We start from the raw sequence: 19,071 nt of genomic DNA, 5'->3' as shown, positions 1-19,071 counted from the left end.
CCTGGCATTGGCCACTGTTGGTAGAAAGATACTGGGCTAGATGGACCGTTGGTCTGACTGTTCTTATGTGTAATTTTGTATCATTTGTAACTCTGCCACTTCACTGTTCACCTCCTTTTCTAGATCACTGAATGTGTTAAGCAGCACAGATTGTAGGGGAATCCTGCAGTTCACCTCTCCATTGTAAAAACTGACCATTTATTCCTACCCTTATTTCCTATCATTCAAGCAGTTAATGATCCACCAGAGGACCTTCTCTCTCATCCCATGACTGCTTAGTTTCCTTTTATTGTGTCCAATGCAGAAGCCTTAGGACAAGAGTTACTTTTTTGTTCCCTTCTGTTTGCTTGACTGGATGGAGTCTGACATTTGTTTAGTAGGGAGGCTCTTACAACACGAGCTTGCATTGATTTCTTACGCTGGAGGGCAAAATAGCTAGGGAAATCCAAGGCCCCTTAAGCACATGCTGAATGAGATTGCACCAAGTGCCCCACTGGGGAAAGGATCGACACTAACACAGATAAGCCAGGGTTATCTAAGGGAATGATTATCTTTGAGGTCCACATTTATCCAGGCCCCAGGAAATCATGAATTCACACGACTGCCCCCAACATGCTCACATAAGACTCTCAGTTTGACTGCACAAAAGGCAGCTTATTAGAGCTTGTTAGCAGCCCAGAAATAGAGATGTTTGGCTGTGAAAGGAAATTTTTTCCTTGTGAATTAAAAGCTCACAGGTAGGGCCCAGCTCAACGGCACATCTGCCTTGTGACTGGCACCTGCACAATAGGCTCGTATCCTATGCAAGGCTGGACTGAAGTATGGTTACATGGAGTGCACAGCTGAGGAAGACTCCCAGTTAACCCCCTTCATGGATACTGAGGCCCAGTTCCCCACAGGTATTTAGGAGCTTAATTCATTGATTTCAACAGGAGGTAGGCTCCTAAATCTCTCTGATGATCTTGGCTTTACTCCCAGTTGCGTCTCCCCCAGAATTACAGGAACTGCTCCTTCAGTTACAGTACTGGATACTGCTCCTGCCTTCTCTCCTCTAGGCTACCATAAACAGAGTGTTTGCAGTGCAGGGAGTGGCAAAGTGATGCTTGTTCCCAAAACAGACCCCCAAAAAATAAGTGATTAGAGCAACAGTTTAATAAGATATCACTTCAACAAACATCTACATACAATGTACAAAAATATCTTAAAAGCCTACTTATTTTTAAACCACAACTTCCTGGCATGGGTGCTAGAGACTGTTGAAACAAAACAGAAGAGGGATTAAGATTTCATCTTGGCACCCATGACATGACCAAAAAATTGTATGTGATTTTCATGCTATATACAAAAATCACATTTGCCAGGACCAAATATCTTAGCTGCTTACAGAACTTCATGAGAGGTACCAAGGAAGCTCCAGTTTGGCAGTTTTACACTTTCCATGGTAACAACACATAGATGCCCCATGCTTTCCCTCTCTCCCTCCAAGTCTTCAGACCAGAAACTACTGTGGCTGTACTTAAACTGCTTGTTTGATCTCTCTTCCAGCAACAGCTTTGAGAAGTTAAGTTTTAGCTCTTTCTTGCAGTTGCTTAGCCCTGTGGCACTAATTTATAATATTCTAGACAAACAATAGCTATTTTTAAATGCCTCAGGGTCAGAGTGGGCTCCCAATATATTCCTTGTTAGATTAATGAGCCTTATGCCCAGGATTTGGGCTTATTAACTGGCATCAGTTAGCAGGAAGTTGTAGGAACAGCCCTGAGGCCTGGTGGGAAGTTGCTTGCTTCTAATGCTACAGCAACATAGCACCAGCAGAGCCTTTGCATGCACAGCAGTCTCTCCACGCATGAAGGGAATATAAGGGCAGCTGGAAAGGAGGATGCTGAAGTCAAGAGACCATGGCCAGTTTTTATACCCACATGAGCAGAACTCACCATTAAATTTCCAGCAGATCATCAGGCTAATGGAAGAGAGAGGTACCAGGCCAAATGTTTTGGTCAAGTTATAACTGTTATCCCAAAACTGTCACTCCCAAGGGAAAAAGGGGAGGGTCATTTCTATTCAGCATTGTCTTTGGAGGGAGGCTGGAAGAATGAAGTCTGAATAAAAAGCTTTGTTAACTAGTACACCAGGCAGAGGTGTAGGTATACTATTTTCCTATTTGAACAGGAGAGTTCTAGCAAGATATGTTTTTATAAATGCATCAAGATCATTCATTCCGCTGTACAGAATTTCTTCCGACACAGCAGCTAGCTGCCCCACTCCCTAACAGTTATCGTGCACCTACATCACTGCACAATTCCTATAGCATTTGACTGTACATCATTAGACATGCTATAAGCCCAATTTCTCCTGCCCTGCTGTAGACAGCCAGAGAATGCAAGGCAGCAAAGATTCTGACTACGTAAAGGCATATTCTGCTATGGGATCAGGAAGGAAAGAAAAGCTGAAGTGATGTGACTGACTTTCTAAACTCTGTATGTTAGGGGACAGACATGGCAAAATAAAGTTAGCACAGATGAAATGTCAGGGGCTCTCCTGAAAACAGCTGCAGTTGCCAGGCTGCCACAGCTCTAATAGGACAGGAGAGTACTCAGGGCTCCTGGCATTCTTCTGGGTACATCCCTTGCTTCCAGTCAGGTCAAGTGCTAAACACTGTAAACATGGAATTACTGCAGCATAACAGAAGTACAAAGTGCATCCTTGTGCCATGGACACTATATTCTGAACAGCGTCCAGCCATGCACACAATGAGCTCCTGGAGTTCAACACAATTCTAGGGCATGATTTCAGAGGCGGAACAGAACCAACCTTCAACAAGAATGTGCTTATTCACCAGCTAGACCTCCTTCCTCTCCAAAGGACATCTGAGCAGGGAGATAAGCAAAGCCCAGTACTAGGCAATACTGAATGGATCTCTGTCATTTTTACATTTTTCTTTAAGGACAGAGATGCTCAGATGTGGGTAACAGTTAACCTGCCTTTCCAGGCCAAGCAGAACCCATCTCCATGTTATAGCCCAGTGATGGGTCTGCAGGTCCAGGAATTAAACAAACTGAAAGAACTGGACACACATGCTTGTTTTTGCATGAATGGGAGAAGCCAATGGAGCTGAGGAAGGGGGCGAGTTAACTCAGACTGACAGCAGCACAGAGCGCATTTCCCATCACCCACTGTCTAGCTTCCAAAGAGATAAGATAGTAAGAGTGCTATCATTTTTTGCAGGGAGAGGCAGGCAGACTGAGCTGTTTTGGGATACCTACTCCTTTGTCTATGGCACTGAAGTGCCAGTCTCTCTTTGGAGAAGGAACGTATGGGACTGGCTCCCCTCACATCCCCAGTAGCTCTTTAAACACAGGATCTTATGATTATAAGAGCATGTCACCTACTGCTCAGTAAAGGCACATATGACAGGCAGGAAGGTAATCACCAGGGATTTTAAGGTGCAGCTGGGTGGGGGACTGCCTGGAAGATTCAGCCTTTCGCTGAGGGCGGATGGAATCTGCTCTGCAAAGGGAGACAAATGGCTTTCTGGATTCAAAGTAATCCTAGTCCGAGTGTGAATCCTGAACAGCTATCTGCACTTAAACTGGAATCCTGCTCCAGGACATCATATCCCAGGTTGTATTACACAGAGAAGGATCCCACCTACTTTCATCTGCCCAGGGCACTACTTTCCAGAAAGCTTACCCCATGTGCACCAGATACCTACAGGTAGCTGCAATTCCAGAGAAAAAGGCTTTAGTGTCAGAAATGCTGATGTGACACCAGGGATAAATTAGAGTTATTGTCACTATGGAAACGTATGCCAGACTGAATGGGCTGGTAGTGCAGGTTTCAGTCATATACACAGACATTTCAGGCAGACTTTCTGCCAGACATACAGCCTCAGTGCATTTTAAAGTTCATTGGCTGAGACACCAGCTGGAGAGTGAGAGAGGAGAATATCTTCTCAATGGTGGGATGCCCAATGACTTTCAAAACCTATGATAAGAAAGGAGCTGGGATAGTGACATGCAACACTCAATTTCTATTGCCAGTGCCAATGCTGCAATTCCATTAAGGGGATATATAAATACCACAGATAAGTGATCACCTGTGTGTAACATAATGGCAAGTGTCTAGGGAGGAGTGAAGGCAGAAGAACAGATCTCCAACAGTATTTCTGCCATGTGCTCACTTTGCCACCACCCACTGTGGAATTAGCTGTTTCCCCAAACACCTATGTTCATTTCTGAGCATGTTCTCAGACAGCCTCTGACAATTCTGCCTCCATCTATGGATAGTCATGAAAATACGATTTTCCTGGAGGAAGTATAGGCTTTCCTATTACCAGAGAAGAGAGAATACAAGGCAACTAGGAGCATATGGAGCTTGACGAACCTTGTGTGCACTGGAAGAGGAGAGCTTATATCGGTCAGTCTTGTGCATCACAGCAGTGGGCCTGTTCTCAGATGTCCTTCTTGCAGGCTGTTCATGGGGTTGCAACTGACCCTGAAAACTGCAGTGAGGCATTCTGAGTGAGACAGGGAATCAGATCAACAAGCAGACGCTGGGAGTCACAATTCTCTTGACTGATTCCAGCACCAACAGAAATCAGATACAGAGAAAGGAAAGGGAGGAAAGTTAGTGAGGAGTAGGAGGACCTGAAGAAGCAGACTCTGTCAGCACAACCCACTGTTTACTAAGTGGGAAAGGGTGAGAAGGGACAGAGTAGTCAGTTCTGTGTAGTTTCTATGATGACATTCCAAGCAGGAATCCCCCAGCAAACCCTCCAGTCAGGATAATGTTCTTCTTCAGAAATGTTATCACCTGGGCAGGAGGGAGAGGATAGTCAAAACACATTAGAACCAGTCACTTAGGTCAGATGAGCACTGAGCCCTCCCACCCACTGCACCCAACTCGCTATCCCTACCTAGTTCAACTAATGACCAAAATTAGTGGCAGGGGAACTAGTGCTATTCCGCTCCCTTTCCACAAGAGGGGAGGGCAAAGACATGGCCCTCTCTACTTCATTCACTGCTTGCACACTATGGCATCACAATGTGCTGCAGACATTCTGAACATGCATTAGGGGCTTCAAACGTTTATAGCTGTTCCACAATTAGCAGTCAAAGATCTACAAGGAGGCATGGGGACAAATGCCCTTGCACACACTGATCCACAGTGTAGAAGAAGTCTAGAGTGACTGATGCACTTTTACACTGTGCTATCTGCTTAGCTGTCCTAATTGCCCTGAGGGGTCCTTCTTTGGATTCCAGGGGATTTCCCACAGGGCACTGTATGGTGAAACACCATCTGGAAGCCATCTTCATGATCTCACAGGACGTCTAGCAGATTTGCCCACTGCCCTGTCTTGCTACTGTGTGGTTACCCTTAAAGAGCCCCAGAAGTAGTTCCCAACCCTTCTCTCCAGCATTTGGATACATCCAGGCAAAGATCTGGAAGGAGAAGTACTCTCACCTCATCAACTCTGCTTTTAACTTCCGGGGACAGTTTGCTGCCACTGCTGTGAAATTTCAGCTGCTCCTTGGCTTTGCTCACGTCCTGCTCTACTAGCTTCCAGTCCACTTTGATGTATCCTGTGTGGTTCGCAATCTACATTTTGGTAAGAAACATGAAGTGAATCCTGCATAACCCATAGCTAGCAAGACCTTCCTTTCCCTCTTGCCCCATTGGTAACCCAAATAACCCACTCAACAACTCTAGAAGGTACCATCTCATTTTGGTTAGTGAGAGAACTATTCTACTAACTAAATTAATGGAAAGGGAATATAAACGGGCTAGAGGCATGGAGAAATTAACTAAATAGTTTAGTTACACAGGACCCCTCTGCTTACCTCTATCTGTAGGATCGTCCATTGGAAGTTCATATGCAGAGATTTTTACATATTGTTTAAATTAACCTACATCAGCCTCTTTGCTTTGCAATACAGAACTGACACCAACGGCACTTACTCACCCCCAAGCTTGTTATATTGTTATCATTCAAAGCCTACATGCAGCTGTCACATTCCAGATCTCCTGCTGCTATGAGAGGGCATGGTTTATTAATAGGTTGTCTCCGTATAAGTATTTTGTCTTGTTATGGTGGGCCAACACTGAAACACTGCCTGAACAATGCTTTAAAGAGACATCCACCTTTAATGGGACAAGGAGATCTAGCGGGGTGAGGGGAAGCAGTTATACATGATTTAAATGCTGGAACAAAGAAGGGGATCACTGGATATGGTCTAGTAGTTGCATTCTGTCTCACATACAACAGGGAAATTTAGACTTCAGTTTCCTGCCCTCCTGGCCCAGCAAGCCAGTACAGGATACTCTGCCCTGCTCCAGAAGGGTAGGGCTTTTAAAGCCAATGAAAATACAGTTGAGTAAATGAGTAATTTCTATTGCTGCACTGCCCCCAAAGAATACATTAACAGGGGGCTTCTCGTCCCTAACCAGACTTTGGAGGGTGGTGCCCTGTGAGGCCCTACATTAAAGCCAAACTCAGCCTGGCTGAGCAGATGTGGACAGTGCCTATGAAGTTCAGTGCTGCCCCTCGCCTTGGCCAGTAGTCGCTATTGAGCACATGGCTTCCCTCCAATGGTCGGTCCAGGGGACACAGTTTCTGCTGTGCTGCCAGTTCAGAGAAGAAGAGGCCCTGTCTTGGATTTGAAAGCAGGCCTTAACGTCAAAAAATCAGCAGCTTCAGACAATGCATATCTGACTCAGTTGCAGCTATTAAAAGCGAAAAAGCCCCACCCACTGTGATGCAGCATGCTTGCATAAAGGTACTTATGTAACTCCACTACCATAGTATATGAGCACCTCACAATTTGCAATGTATTTACCCTCACAGCACTTCAGAGGCAAGGCAGGGCAGGGCTATTATCCCCATTTCACAGAGGGGGACCTGAGGCCCAGAAAAGTACAGTCTATACTGCAATCCCAGGTGTGATGGCAGCTTGGGCAGACATACCCACTTTAGCACTAGCCACAAGCACAGCTAAAAATAGCACTGTAGATGCAGTGGTGAAGCCTTTGCCACCACATCCATCTACGCTGCTATTTTTAGCCATGCTAGTGCAGGTATGTCTGTCTGAGCTGCAGACCTGGACTACAGAACAGACATCTGAAGTGACTTGCCCACAGTCACACAGGAAATCTCTAGCAGAGCAGGAAGTCAAACGTAGAGCTCCTGATACCCAGGCTAGCACCCTAACCACTGGACCAGCCTACCTCTCTAAGCAGCTCAGAACTATCCCCAAGAGCAGTTTTCACAAAGCCTAGACTAACCATACGCACCTGAAGTAGGAAAAAGCCACCACCCACTGCTGTTGCTGCCAGCTTTCCAACCTTTTGAAAGATGAAGCCAGTACACCTATAATCAAAGAAAGACAAGCCAGAAAATGAGTTCAAATACCACACACACTTTGGCTTTATATAGATACTCCATCCTTCCACACACACACCACTCAGAGACCCCAGAAACAGCCTCACTAACCAAGGAACAGGGGCGGAGAGTTGCATGGGCCTGAGGTGCCCGGGCTCCAGGAATATTGAGGGCCCGGGGCCCTGCTCCACCAATGTTTGGAGCTGGGTCTCTCCCCCGGCCCTACCTGCAGGGTCCCCTGGCCCCCACCTGCCTGTCCCCCCCNGTCCCTGCTTGACTGAAAGCAGGGCACGGCTCTCCCTCGGCTGCCTGCACTGCTGCTTCACCTCAGGAAGGGGAGGGGGCACACACATGCACGGCAGCCCTCCCCTCCCGCGGCACCCAACGGGAGGAGACACCAAAGGGGCTTGCGGTGGGAGACAGCTGGAGTGGACCTCACTCACCTGAGCAGCTGCTGGAGCTTCTGTGTGTTTCACCCTGTGATCCACCCACTCCCTCCCTCAGCCACCACTCCTGCCCCACCCTGGGCAAAGGGCAGCCCCATCCCCAGAGAGGCTAGGGTGAGGGGCAGCAGGTTGCAGCAGGGGAGGAAGGAAGACACATGTGATGGCAGTCCCCTCCCCTACAGCACCCACCCACCAAAGGGGAGATGGGAGGAGGGGCTTCCTGGACATGAGCAGTGGGGCTTGGGTGAATTTTGTGACACTCTGCCCTTCCCCCCAAATCACGCAGCCACCACTCCTGCCACATGCTGGGCAAGGGACAGCCCCATCCTCCACCCCCAGTGAGGCTAGGGTGAGAGGCAGCAGCAGGGGAAGCCACACATGATGGCAGCCTCCCCCCATCCCCAGTACTCACCATAGGGGAGGCAAGGGGCTTCCTGGACCTGAGAGGGGCCCTAGGACTATGTGCGGTGACAGTGATGCAGAGTGAGTGTGCTGTGGGGGGGCGGGGGGGGGGGGGAAGGGGAAGACAACGACAATGGCAAGGGGTCCCTCCCCCAGAGCTTGCTGCTGCAGGTGGGGAGAGGTTGGGAAAGAGGAGGGGGAAGTCCTCTCTGGCCCTAGCCCTGGGCAGCCTGTCTGCATCTCAAGCTCCTTCTCCTTGGCCCCACCCCACCCCAGTTCCCGCACCCCCAGTTCCCCAAACTTGAGCCACAGCCCTGAGCCCCCTCCTGCACTGTGAATGCCTCAGCCCCACCCCAGACCCCTCACCTGAAGGGAAAAACACACAACTTAAATTTGGCAGTCAGTTTGGGGTATGATCGTGTTTAGCACAATACTTGATTTTACACTCTTTAAAGTATATAATTGGTTGTATACAGGTGTTACAAAGTGGGAATGTTCTTAATGTTTTCTCTGAATACTGTGTGGTGCCTCAGTTTCCTCTATGCATTTCTCCAGCCCCTCCTCTGGCCTTTGTCTCTTTTCTGGGCAAGAAAGCCACCTGATCTCTGTTCTCCAAAACGTTCAGTTGACACCTTGCAGGGGAAACTGAGGCACCCACACATTATTTAGAGAAAACATTAAGAACGTTCCCACTTCATCACAACAGGTACAACAAAATATAATATACTGAAGCAGGCGAGTGGTGCTTCTGACTTTCCACTTTTAATTGGCTCTTGTAATCTTGTGGTGCTGGTGCATTGTAGCTTCATTTTATCCCAGCAACAAATTCTTGATCATTGCAAAAGAACATTGCAAAAGAAAGAGCTATATTTGTTTTAATTTTAGCAAGTATTTGCTTTTGAGGGTTATTGATCAAAGAGTGCTTGGTTGTTTCTGTATTCAAAAGAGTATTAATAACATTGATATTCTTAGTTAATTTTTTTTCTTACAATAGATATTGTGCAATAAAGGGAAACTGTTAAACGCTTACTGTTTCCAGTCCATTTTTACATTACTTAATTAAATATATATCGGCTTACAAGGTGGTGGAGTGGGGCGCGGGGGGGACTTAGACACATTCTGGGCATTACCAAAAATTATACAAACCTGCCGCCCCTGCCAAGGAAGACAGATGAACAAGGAGGAGAGCAAATTTGGGACTAGGGGAAGGAAAGGCAAAGCAGCCAGCTCCGTGGGACCCCACAACAGACTGTAAAACTGAGTCCCTTTAAATGTTCACATACATATCCTCACTCCATCTATAGATTTTTACTCCTTTACCACTGATTTTCTGACATGTTTTCAAATGACATTAACGTGGGATTTTTTTGATAGCCATTTCTGACAAAGAATCTTGGATAACAGCCTCTTGGCTGAGAGAATAAAATTGTAACTGGACAGGTATTTTTTCTAGCTGCCTCTGGACCAGAGTGCATAGCATGTGAAGCAGATTCTGCACATTCCAGGGCAGTTGTTTTAGTTTCTCAAAAATGGAGAAGATGGTTTGTAAAGATAAAGTTTGAAGACTGATAGTCTAGACCTGCATCTACTCAAGACTATTTGGACTGTGTCCTTTTATGCCTCCACCTGGTGTGGTGGAATATTTCCTCTCTTCGTACATGAGCATCCCTGCTATCAAAACATAGATGAACCAAGCTCTCACTACTTGGTTAAGCAGTAAGGAGATATATAATTAGGGCCCTACCAAATTCATAGTCCATTTTGATCAATTTCATAGCCAGAGCTGAGCCCCAGAGCTTCCTGCAGCAGGGGGAGGCACTCAAGAGGTAGGTCTGATCTCCCCTCCCAAGAGAGGCAGTGCAGGGAAAGCACAAGTCCTGTTGCTCCCCAGCCCAGCCGGGCTTGGAGCTAGGAACCCCTTCAGCTGGGGCACTCCCAGCAGCGTGGGGGAAATCAGATTTCATGAGGAAGGGCTTATTTCATGGTCTGGGACATGTTTTTCACAACCGTGAAATTGGTAGGGCCCTATATATAATATTGTCTGACATCACTCACATCAAGCATTATTTCAGGTGATACAGATTCACTATTCAGATTATAAAACAGCACAGCAATCCTTCTGCAAATAGGTGCAAACAGCCAGGGCACAAGACAGAAGTTACAGGCTCATATTGCGAATAGATACATGTTGCGGGGGTACATCTTATGTTTTAAGTGGCTTATCATTGGAGTGGAATAGAGAGAACTATGGCAAAAAGCAAGAATGTGCTAGAAAAGCAGTCCTGATTATACTTCCTGATTTATCATCATCGTATCCACTCATTATACTCCACATCTGAACATAGCCATTATATGAACAACATACCCTCATATCTCAATGTCTGTACTTTGACCCATTAACCTCTTACCCCCAATCAGGGATATTGCAGATTATGTATTCCTTATGCCATCCGATCTTAAACCGAACTTTGCACCCCTCGATAATCTGTATGCTATTCCCTGATAACCAGAAACTTCTATGCTTAAACTATGTACTGTTCATTTTTTTTTAAAAAAACATCTTAATTAGAAGAAAGCACACCCCAGTGGCACTGTGGATAGTGGAATATTCCAACAGGAAGATCTAGACATGGCCTCAGAGTCACAAGCCACCAGTAAGCCAATTCTTCCTCTCAGCAGCAAAAGATTTGAGTACACTGAACCCTTTAGGTCCAACTCTTCTCAGATGAGGAGACAAGAAAGTTCTCTGGGAAAATAGTGTAGCCTGACTCCCAAGAGACAATGCATAGGCCCAGTGCATAGCCCCAAGGTCTTGGTCATCCTAGAAGACTCACAAGCACCTGTTCCAAAAGATAACCACTGGAACAGCTGACCTGGGGATGTGGTGGGTCCTCCATAACTTAAAGAGTCTTTAAATCAAGACTGGATATCTTTATAAAATTATACACTTTACTTCAATCACAGGCTATTGGATTTGATGCAGGAATCACTGCATGAAGTTCTATAGCCTGTATTATGCAGATGGTCAGACCAGATGACCTTAATTCTGTATTAAGAGGAGTTTCATATGCAAGACATGGGAAGTAAATGTTCTATTCTAATCAACACTGTTGAAGCCTCAGCTGAAGTACTGTGGTCAGTTCTTGGCAACACACGTTTTAAGAAGGAAATGGACAAATTGGAGAGCATCCAGAGGACAGCAACAAAAATGATTAAAAGGTTTATATAACCAGACCTACAAGGAAAGGTTAAAAGACTGTACATATTTAGTCTTGAGAAAAGAAGATAGTGAAGGGGCCAAGAGTGCGAAGGAACATTTAGAAGGCGGGCAGCAGGGCCTGGGCCAGCCCCCATGCGGGGCAAGGAGGGAGCTCTGCTCCACCACTGGCCGCAGCTCTGCCCTAATTCCGTCTTCAGCACTGTGCAATAATGGGAGGGAGGGCGCGCAGCATGGACAGATTCCATTACCGGTAAAGGGGGGGCGGGGGGCACGACAGGAAAAATTTTGGCACAGCTGTGTTAAGGGCTGTTATAAAGAGCACACTGATCAATTGTTCTCCATGTCCACTGAAGGTAGGGCAAGAAGTAATGGGCTTAGTCTACAGCAACGGAGACTTTGAATTTTTTCCTAATATCTAACCTAACTATAAGGATAATTAAGCTCCGGAACAGGCTTCCAAGGGAGGTCGTGGAATCCCCATCATTGGACAAACACCTGTCATGGATGGTCTAGGTTTACTTGGTCCTGCCTTTGTGCTGAGGGATGGACTAGATGACCTGTTGAGGTCCCTTCCAAACCTACATTTCTATGATCCTATAATGGTCCCTTCTAGCCTTAAATTCTATGAAAAGCTCATGTGACTGAACAAGATATGCTGAAGATACAGAGCTCAGGCTAATCTTCCTTCACCTCTGAAATGTTGTTTGCCCCCCACATGCATATGCTTCATGGGATATCTCACCAAACAGATACAATCTTTTGATGACTAGCACTCCATCATCATTCATACATTAAAGCAGGGGTCGGCAACCTTGCAGAAGTGCTGTGCTGAGTCTTCGTTTATTCACTCTAATTTAAAGTTTCACGTGCCGGTAATACATTTTAATGTTTTTTAGAAGGTCTCTCTCTACAAGTCTATATATTATATAACTAAACTATTGTATTGTAAAATAAACAACATTTTCAAAATGTTTAAGAAGCTTCATTTAAAATTAAATCAAAATGTTGATCTTACGCCACCGGCCCGCTCAGTCTGCTGCTGGCCTGGGGTTCTGTTCACCTAGGCCAACAGTGGGCTGAGTGGGGCCTGCAGCCAGGACCCCAGCTGGGAAGGGTCTGGCAGCCAGAACCCCAGACCGGCAGCGGGCTGTGCAGGGCCAGCAGCCGGGACCCCAGACCGGCAGTGGGCTGAGAGGCTCAGCCCACTACCACTCAGGGGTTCCATCCACTGGCTCCTGCCAGCCGGAATCCCGGCTGCCAGACCCGCTCAGCCCGCTGCCGGTCTGCGGTCCCGGCCCTGCCCACATACAGTGGGTACCTACCTTATCCCTGGTTCTGGCCCATTCTCTTCCTCTCTCTGCACTGAGCTGAGGGTGAGAGTGCATGGAGCACAGGGCTGGGGGTGAAGGGTCTGGCCAGGAGCTAAAATGAGGGAGGGGGCTCAGGGTTGGGACAGGAGGTTTGGGTGTGGGGGCACTTACCTGGGCAGCTCCCATCTGGTGAGAGGGGTGCAGGTGGGAATGTGAGTAGGGGTGCAAGAGCTCCCATTTGGTGCTCGGGGTGAGGATGTGCGGGGTGCATGGGATGTGGGGGGGCTGGGGATGTGGGGGGTGCAGGTGTCACGGTAGTGGGGCTAGAGTCAGGGCTGGGGGGTGAAGGAGTCAGAGGGCTGGGTGGTACAGGGCTCAGGGCAGAGGACTGGGTGTGTGTGTAGGGGGCAGTCAGGGCAGAAGGCTGGGTTACTGCCCCCCCCCAGAACCCCCAACCTCCCCCTCGCTCCTTGTCCCGACTACTCCCTCCTGGGACCCCACCCCCTAAGCCTCTCTGCCCCTTGTCCCCTCTTTGCCCCCCTAGGACCCTATCCCCTATCTGTCCCCTGACTACCCCAACCCTTACCCACACCCAGACAGAACCCCCTGGACTCATGTCTCATCCAACCGCTCCCCGCCCCCTGACAGGACCCCCCCAGAACTCTGGACCCATACAACCCCACCCCGCTCCCTGCTTGCCCAACCCCCCTCCACACCCCTGTCTCCTGACAGCCCCCCAGAACGCCCAACTCATCCAACCTCCCCACCTCCTTGTCTCCTCACCACCCCTCCAGAGACCCCGCCCCACCCTCCTTTCTCCCTGTTCCGACTGCCCTGACCCCTATCCACCCCCTAACAGACCCTGGGACTCTCATGTCCCATCCAAACCCCCCTGCTCCCTGAATGCCCCCTCCAGAGACTCCCGCCCCTAACCATCACCCCCCCGGGAACCCACCCACTCTGCTGCCTGTCCCTTGACTGCCCCCACCCCTTACCCAACTCCTGGCCCCGGATCCCTTACCATGAGACTCCCTGCTCATCTGGAGCCCTGCCTCCACACGTGCACGAAGCCCAGCCCCACCCCTCAGAGCACTGCACGCGTGGCAGCAGGGCTCCGGATAAGTGGGGAGCGTCTCCCTCCCCACGGAGCCAAACGCTGCCCCGCAGGAGCACACAGCCTCAGCCTCCAGAGCGCTGCGCGCGCAGCGGTAGGGCTCCAGCGGAAGGGGGACCCTGCAGCTTGACACGTCGGCAGGATTTTTAATGGCATGCGGAGTCCCTGCAGGCAGTCGTGTGCCATTAAAAAACGGCTCGCGTGCCATCTTTGGCACGTGTGCCATAGGTTGCCGACCCCTGCATTAAAGAAACTCCATGCCTGCCAAAAGGACCAAAAAACATCACCTTACCATCCAGTGACTCCTCCAATCACCAGCTGAGTTGCTACATTGTATTTTTCAGCACTTGAACCAGAGCTTCGCCCAAAGAGCTTACGCCACCAGGGCTGATTCTTGGTGTACTCTGCCAGGTCCAGCACCTCGCAGGAGTCCTCTTTCTTTGCTGTGAATATGAAAATGCATGTGAGCATAGGTGTATCTAGTGGGCAATATGACATTGAAGGGCAGAAACCAGGCTTATTCTCTAGTCAAGTGTACTTCAACTCACTATTCTTAGCCAGCAGCATTCAGATGACGAGCCTTTAAGCATGGTAAATGGTACTGTCCTGGTGAAATTTAAGAAGCAGGAAAAGAACCTCCTTAAAGAGAACAGGTGGCTTCAGTCACCTGTTCTCAGCTCAAATACAGTCTTAGAACTCCTAATGTAACATTTTATACTTACATAGTGTCTGCCTCAGATCTCAAAGCACCAGGCAAACATTCATAAACAAAACTTCATATCCCTCTCTGTGGAGTTAAGCAAATCTCCCATTTTACAGACAGAGAAAAAGAAACAGAGAGGTAAGTGATTTGCCCAAGATCACTCAATATGTCAACAGCAGAAATAGAACACATATCTTCCAATTCCCAGTTTGTAGCTAAAGTGCTGAAACCATCCTTCCCATCTCTGAATTATTTAAATTAAGTTTTATGGGGAAGAGAAAAGGTGTGGTCTTTCATAAATTGCTGCCAAGAAAAAAAAACCTCCTCCCATCCCATGTAAAAAAAAAAAAGCAACAAAATCCAAAGAATTCGGCCTCAACCATCACTTTCCATTGTTCCTGGAAGTTGCACTCAGTGCTCTGCTATAATGCCTAGCTGTGATATAGTCAAAATAGACATCCCATGCTTACTAGTTTTGCGACAACCTTCATGTTCTGGCTTTCTGAAGGTTTGTGTGGCTTGGTATTTAACAATTTTACTTCTGATTTTTCATATACGACAGCCTCCCAAGAATAACAGGCTCAAAAAAGCCAGCTGCACCATTATTAGTGATCCTATTTTTGTCTTCTTTGTCCTTCTCCAGCAGAGATGAGCTACTGCACATCGTCGCACTGCAACATACATTTGACATAACATCCCCAGAATACCCAGGGACGCAGGGTTAACAGATGGCTCATTTGCAGGATGCATCCTAACAGTTCAAATACGCTAGTTCAAAAGCCTAGAGACAGGGACCAAAAGATGCCAAACTTTTAAACAGTAAATCTATTGGCAGATGGCTAAACCAAGGTTTAGCCTGAAGCAAAAAAACTTTTACAGCTGAAGGGATTCATAGTTAAAGAGTCAACATTTTCATCCGTAACTGAAAGCATTGGACTCCATGTGATTACAATATAACATGCTGAATCAGACAAACAGTTTCAGATATACATAGAGCTTGCTAGCCTATAGCATGGAGATGAAATATTACATACAAGAGGCATAAGCTGAAAAGATCACAGTGGACTTGCATGTCTTTGGCGGCTGGGAAACACATGCCCTGCAGAAGTAGTTACTTGGTGAGTTCAGGTGCCAGGTATGATATGCTAGATCAGCACCTCAGATGTCCAGGTAGCTGTAACAATTGCTTTAAAAAAAAAGGAGCCTCTTCCCCCCCCCCCCCCCCGGCGGGTGTGCATGTGTGGGGGATGAGACACTGCTATTGCCATGATGTCCACTAATTTTCCCAACCCAGCCTCTCCCAAATATTCCTCATTACAGGACTTGGAATGATGATAAAAATGGGTAAGAGGAAGACTGCACAGAAGTTAAATTCTCTGTGGATCACATTATACTACAAGTAAGGATGTACAAAGACGACAGAAGGGCATCTGCTCACATACTGTCAGAATATGGAACCTCCCCTAAGAAACATTTAGTTTGAATTAGGGTGGATAAAAATCAATGATTTTTAAAATATATATAAGTATTTTGATAAAAAGGTTTTTCCCTCAAAAAGCAATCTAAAGATACGTTCTAGCCAAAGACATCTCACCATGGAATAAGGATTAAAAAATTTAATTCTATAGTATGAGACAGTATATTCATGTAATGTTTAAGAAAAGTTTTGTAAATGAGTTTCAATAGTTCACCGATTAGAGATCCAATTTTATGGGGTTCCAGGGGCTTCTGTATAGATTATTTAGGTTAATCTTTCTATCTACCCAATGGGACTCAGTTCTCAGTCTAGAAGATCCCATCAGAGATGCTTAGTTTTGCAGTTCCCAAACTGTGGATTGTGTCTCCAGAGATAACATGCTTGTTAACAGCAAAAATGTTTTTAAATAAATAGTATATAGAGGTGAGAAATAACAGACCTCAACCCTATTGTCTCCCTGCAAATTTGTGTACACAGAGTCAATCCCTTATCTCTCTCTAAAATTGCAAAGTTTCAAAAAGTTCAATGAATAGAAGATTATTGGGGCTGGAATAGATCTGGACAAGGAGAAGAAGTCTGGACATAAATGTGAGGAGGGAGGGACAGGCAGTAGAAACAAATGTGAAACTATTTGAGCAGCATATTCCAGAAGTCTTTCTGAGTGTAGCCTTCACTGATTTGAGATCTACCATACTTGTCTCTTATTGGAAAAGAAACCTATAATGGCAGCAGACTGTAAAAGAGACCCGTTTGGGAATAAGAACCATTCAAGAAATATGTGTTTCCTGATGAGGTTTTAAAGAGACACCAGTGAACTGGTGGAAGTCATTTAACCACTTGGATTCAGAGACAGTTGAGTGATAATCTCACTTTTAACAGCAGTAGCTCCTTCTGCTGGTGTAGGAAAAATATTTTCTTCCTTTGGACTAATTAATTCCAAATTGAGAAACTGTTCAGGACCTGAAAAAGCAGGAAAATTTGTTCTTCTTTTCCAGATTATGAACAAACAGGAAAATGAAGGTGAAGACGGAGTTAGCTGCAGAAGCCAATATTTTAAGTTTCTCATGTTGACCCGGCTGACAATTTAAAAAAAAATAAATAAAAAAATATTTAATTTAACTATTTTAGTTAAAAAAACAAAAACAAACCTGATTTTAAAAAAAACTTGAATGTTTATATAAATTTTTGAATTTAGTTGCTTGTTTTGTTGTTATGTTTGCTGTTGAAGAAGAAAATCCAGAATACCTAACATTGTTGTTTTAGTTAAATAAAACAATTTAAATGTCTGTCTGCACATGTTCTCCTTCTAATACAGCATGGCAAGAAAGTCCTCCAAATATTAATGATTAACCTGCTGAATTGGAGATATTTATTAAGTCATTAGGAGGTGAACTATCTGCTTTAATTACCTTTGGTAAATGAAATAACCAATCATTCATTTTCTGATATAGCTGTAAAACTAATCTGAAAAGTTTTCAAAATGAATCATTTTAAAAATGTATAGTATGTACCTTCTAAAAACGAAAACCACATGTCTGAGTTGTGAAGAATATGTACTAAGGTTATAACAACCAACAAGAATGCACTTTTATGTAGAAATCCATTATTAAATTGAATCTTCCTGACTTTACCCTGTTTTGAATGGACTTAGACTAGAAATTTTGAGTCTGATTTTGAATTAAAAAGATACCATACTACCTAATCAACATTAAAAATTCACAATCAAGCAGTGATCAAAAGCTAATTAAAATGATGCTTTAAAACATTCTACAACTTACAAACTAAGGCAACCTTAGCTGTGGTTTCAAAACACACTTAGTATCAGAGTTTACTGTTCTCACTGATGGGGAAATGTTTTCATACAGGTAAGGATGGTCCACTGACACCCGTCATTTGTCTGAAAATACGGATTTCACTAAATGTACAAAGCTACATTTGCCATTGTCAAAGCAGCACAATCTACATTATCGGGATCTGAAAAATGAAAGCCACAAAAACCAGGCTAACTGCAGTAAAATTAACCCCAGTTAATCTTAGCGACTACCACGTTTGCTTTTAAACCCAATTATCTTTCATTAGGACAGAGATCCTGTCTGACAGTTTACACACCACATTGTTGTTTACACGCTGTTTTACAGAGCACCAAGAGCATTCACAGATACGGAGACACGATTAATGACCCAGAGAACTTACAGTCCCCACAGAAGCGAGACATACAGGAGGGCAATAGGGTGGGGCAACAAGCTACATGCTGGAAGGGTGCCTGGGGCCGCATGCGCGTCCCCCGATGGGCAGGGGCGTGTTCCCAGCCCTGCAATGCGAGCCGGCTGCGGGTGCCCTGGGCGACACAGAGAGGGGCTAACAGCAAGGGACGCTGAGACACCGAAGGCTGCACACGCGCCCCCATGACGAGCAGGCCCCAGCGGCGCATCGTGGCCTGACCCCAGCGCCGGGAGCCCCAGTCGCGGGCCAGGTGCTGCACAGACCCAGCACAAAGAGAGGGAGCCCGCCCCCTAGGGGCGGGGTTAGGAGCCCCGCTCGCCGGCGCTGGCCTCGGGCTGGGAGCGCTTAACACCCAGGGCTGGCGGCCGAGGAGTGCTGACCGGGCCGAGCCTGGCCCGCTGGGGGTGGGGGGAGCAGCGGCCTCCAGCTGAGCCCCCCGGGTCAGGCCCGACCGCTGGCGGCGCCGAGGGAGCCGCGCGCGGGCAGCAGGCGCGAGGTCCCAGCAGGGCTCTCACCTCCGCCCGCCGCCATCGCGCGCGCTCGCTGCCGAGCCCAGCGCCGGCGCTTCGCCTCCTGCTGCTGCCGGATGATCGAGGCGCAGGAGCGGAGCTGGACACGTGACACAAGCTCCTCCTCCTCCTCCTCCTCCCCCATCTCACCCTCTGCGGAAACCGCCAGGCCCCGCCACGTGACACCGGAGCTGAAACACGTCACACAGATACCCTGGTCATGTGACATTCAGTCTCCAACGACGTACACTCCGTATGTCTTCGTGATCCAACCCCTTAGCCACCGTTG

General features: G+C 46.9%; 1 protein-coding gene across 2 annotated transcripts; it reads right to left on the bottom strand.

Moving 5' to 3' along the window:
• Nucleotides 1-1,134: 1,134 nt before the first annotated feature.
• Nucleotides 1,135-18,974, bottom strand: FUNDC2 (FUN14 domain containing 2). Of its 2 annotated transcripts, none has more exons than XM_032772325.2 (5): nt 18,789-18,974; nt 14,163-14,313; nt 7,291-7,366; nt 5,464-5,598; nt 1,135-4,812 (listed from the first exon to the last, which is right to left on the bottom strand). In XM_032772325.2, exons 1-5 carry the CDS (start codon nt 18,925-18,927, stop codon nt 4,735-4,737), a joined length of 579 nt encoding a protein of 192 aa, XP_032628216.1. In that variant the 5' UTR covers nt 18,928-18,974; the 3' UTR covers nt 1,135-4,734. The 2 variants fall into 2 exon arrangements, with proteins under 2 accessions (XP_032628216.1, XP_032628215.1); XM_032772324.2 differs by having other exon boundaries at nt 18,244-18,833.
• Between the last annotated feature and the right edge of the window lie 97 nt (nt 18,975-19,071).

The sequence above is a fragment of the Chelonoidis abingdonii genome, chromosome 8, assembly GCF_003597395.2.
Source record: "Chelonoidis abingdonii isolate Lonesome George chromosome 8, CheloAbing_2.0, whole genome shotgun sequence".
Lineage (NCBI taxonomy): Eukaryota > Metazoa > Chordata > Testudines > Testudinidae > Chelonoidis > Chelonoidis abingdonii.
This window is presented reverse-complemented; position numbering and strand designations above follow the sequence as displayed.

Bases quoted from the DNA above. Each gene is read 5' to 3' on its own strand.
- FUNDC2 (XM_032772324.2), bottom strand. From the start codon at position 18,481: ATGCGCCGCTGGGGCCTGCTCGTCATGGGGGCGCGTGTGCAGCCTTCG. The intron at 7,367-14,162 runs GTAAGGTGATGT...CTTTGATTATAG, and splicing joins ATTGGAGGAGTCACTGGATG to GTGTACTGGCTTCATCTTTC. The intron at 5,599-7,290 runs GTGCGTATGGTT...ACCAAAATGTAG, and splicing joins GTGGCTTTTTCCTACTTCAG to ATTGCGAACCACACAGGATA.